This window comes from Gadus morhua, chromosome 23, assembly GCF_902167405.1.
Source record: "Gadus morhua chromosome 23, gadMor3.0, whole genome shotgun sequence".
NCBI classification, from domain to species: Eukaryota; Metazoa; Chordata; class Actinopteri; order Gadiformes; family Gadidae; genus Gadus; species Gadus morhua.
Window position 1 is genome coordinate 6,083,611 of NC_044070.1, and position 2,500 is coordinate 6,086,110.

The following is a 2,500-nucleotide window of genomic DNA, read 5'->3' on the forward strand; positions in this document are numbered from 1 at the left end:
CACACAGAATCTCAGGAAGTGTAGCTTATTTACCCAACCTTTGATCCGCTGCCTCTGTTAACATGCCAAGTTGAGCCAGAAAATCCCCCTAACTCATGGACTAATAATGTGCTCTCTGTAATCCTCCCTAAGACCCATTATAAAGGCTGTGGTGCCAGGCACCGGGATCGCGACAGGGGAGGACCAGTGGGTCCCGGCCTCCAGAGCAGTGGAGACCGGGGCCTCGGGTACCAAAGTTACCCTCACTGACTCACCGTCTCCCTGGGTCTGAACTCATGGTCTAACGTAGGGAGAAGAGTCTCCATGCTCAATAGTTCCTGGGAGTCGCTGGTTTGGTCGCCTAGTTAAGAATGAGATTGAGGAGCTAGCTCTCTTTAATCTCCATTCGTCGACTACCATCAAAATAAACGTTTTTTGCGTAACTAAGTAGGTAACGGGTTTGCCAACAGGACAGGAATGTGGAAAATCTGCCCAAAAAATGTACCAACTAATTATAAAGAACATGATACAGAGTGACTGTGTTTTAATGACTGTGAGACAATAGATACTTCATTGATATTTCATGTTATTTGAACATTTCATATTATGTGTATGTAGTTCTTTATGAATTATGAATTATTATTGAGGTACATCTTCTTTTATTTTATGGGAGTTCTACATTTCTTACCTCTGAGGCCATTTTTCCTTTCTTCTTCCCTGCTCTTTCTACTCCTTCTTCTTCTTCTTCTACTTCTTCTTCTTCAACTTCTTCTTCTACTTCTTCATCTTCTACTACTTCTTCTTCTTCCTCCTCCTCTTCTCCTTCATTCCCTTCTCCTCTTCCACCAAGTTCGCCTGCGGTCCTTTCATCTTCTTCTGTATCCTCCTCCACCTCCTCCCCCTCCTCACCCCCGTTCAGACTCTCCATCCCGACCGACTCCATCTCCTCGTGCTCCATCCTGGTCCAGGTTGCCTTGACGACTTCCTTCCTGACGGTCGTCACCGTGGAGACGGTCGTCCTCGTCTCCTGCAAGTCCACTTCTTCCTTCAGCTCGGTTGTCGAGGTGACCTCTCCGCCGTGTCCGTCTGTCGGCGTGGCGACCGGGTCTCGCTCCATTTCGGTCGACTCTTCTGAGGACACAATCGAGTTAGGATTTAGGTCCATTCTTATGCAGAAAAATAATGCAAATAAGGTCAAAAGCAACGATCCAATCCACACTCGCTGACAACAGGAAACCTTTTGGGCCCTGGGGTAAAAAAGTCCCCCTCCCAAGGTCAACGCTTTGCAGTCGGCCGGCCTGACCCCAGCTGGGGGTGTGAAGGTTACAGCGTATCAGGAACAAATCACAGAAACCACCGCAAAGTTCTTCCACCGAAATCAAACTCCTGAAGCTCCAGGCCTCACCGGGGGGGGGGGTCTGTTGGGTACGTCTGGAGTCAGAGGGGATCCACGGGACGCTGACGGCACGATGCCGCTGAGCCGGAGGCACGGAGAAGCCCTGGGCCGCTGAATGAACCCTCTAAGCCAAACACAGCCGGTAGACACAGCCGGTAGACACAGCCGGTAGACACAGCCAGTAAACACGCCGCAGAACCCAGGGAGCTCAGGGGCTAGACTGCTACTCTCCAAACTTTGTTCCACACGTTTCTATTCGCCTGTATGCGATTGTCTTGTGTTCTTTGCTGCTGCACTCTTCAAGGTTAAGGCTGGTAGCCAGGAGTGTGTGTGTGTCTGTGTTTGTGTGTGTGTGTGTTTTAGGGTCTGGACTTCCTCCTTATCTCATCTATTGGCCACATTTAGCCCACTACTCAGGGCCTTATCATCATCACCCTGCGCACAGCGACCATGAAGCACAATGTGTGTGTGTGTGTGTGTGTGTGTGTGTGTGTGTGTGTGTGTGTGTGTGCGTGCGTGCGTGCGTGCGTGCGTGCGTGCGTGCGTGCGTGCGTGCGTGCGTGCGTGCGTGCGTGCGTGCGTGCGTGCGTCTGTGGGACAGGGTTTGTTAATAGGGGCGGATCTGAGGCAAAAAGCATAAGGAGAGAATGACATATGCTAGGGAAAATGCCACACTAACTCACACACACACACACAAACACACACTCATACACACGCGCACATAAACACAGGTATTTTTCACCCTCCCTGTTGATCTTTTTTGTTCTCTTTCTCTAATCCACATGCACACACAAACACCCACACACAAACACATAGAAAACACAAAAACATACACACAAAACACACACACACACATACACACACACACTCACACACACACACATACAACGGAGGGCTTTCAGGGTGTGTGGCTACGTTGTAATCTTTAATCTAAATTTAAAATGAGGGTGAGAGAGTAAAAGAGTGAGAGGCATTGACACTGAGTCCTAAATTGAGTGAAGGACTGCCATACACAAAACGGCCCAGCTTGTTAGAGGACGGGATGAGATGAAGGAGGAGGAGGAGGGGGAGGAGGAGAAGAGCAGGCCGCCCGATAATGGACAGGAGCAGGAGGAAAAGCACTGA

The 2,500-nt window shown here is 49.7% G+C and overlaps 1 protein-coding gene and 1 long non-coding RNA gene across 15 annotated transcripts in view; both read right to left on the reverse strand.

Annotated features, from left to right (window-relative positions):
- Window positions 1-2,500, reverse strand: part of LOC115536994 (LIM zinc-binding domain-containing Nebulette) — a 72,033-nt gene that overhangs the window by 48,443 nt on the left and 21,090 nt on the right. For 12 of the 14 annotated variants that reach the window (XR_003974761.1, XR_003974762.1, XR_003974763.1 and 9 more), the window contains exon 1: window positions 668-717. The exons of the other annotated variants lie outside the window; for them this stretch is intronic. Coding sequence is in view for 9 of the 12 variants with exons in the window: in XM_030348540.1 (XP_030204400.1) it covers window positions 668-679 (12 nt within the window). In the remaining 3 variants the exon portion in view is untranslated. Of the gene's footprint in view, window positions 1-667; window positions 718-2,500 lie in introns of those variants that run through there. 14 annotated transcript variants of the gene reach the window in all.
- The window catches only part of LOC115536995 (uncharacterized), a 5,979-nt gene continuing 4,253 nt past the window's right edge, over window positions 775-2,500 (reverse strand). Inside the window, exon 3 of the long non-coding RNA XR_003974764.1 lies at window positions 775-1,110. This is a non-coding gene — a long non-coding RNA (uncharacterized LOC115536995). The remainder of the gene's footprint in view (window positions 1,111-2,500) is intronic.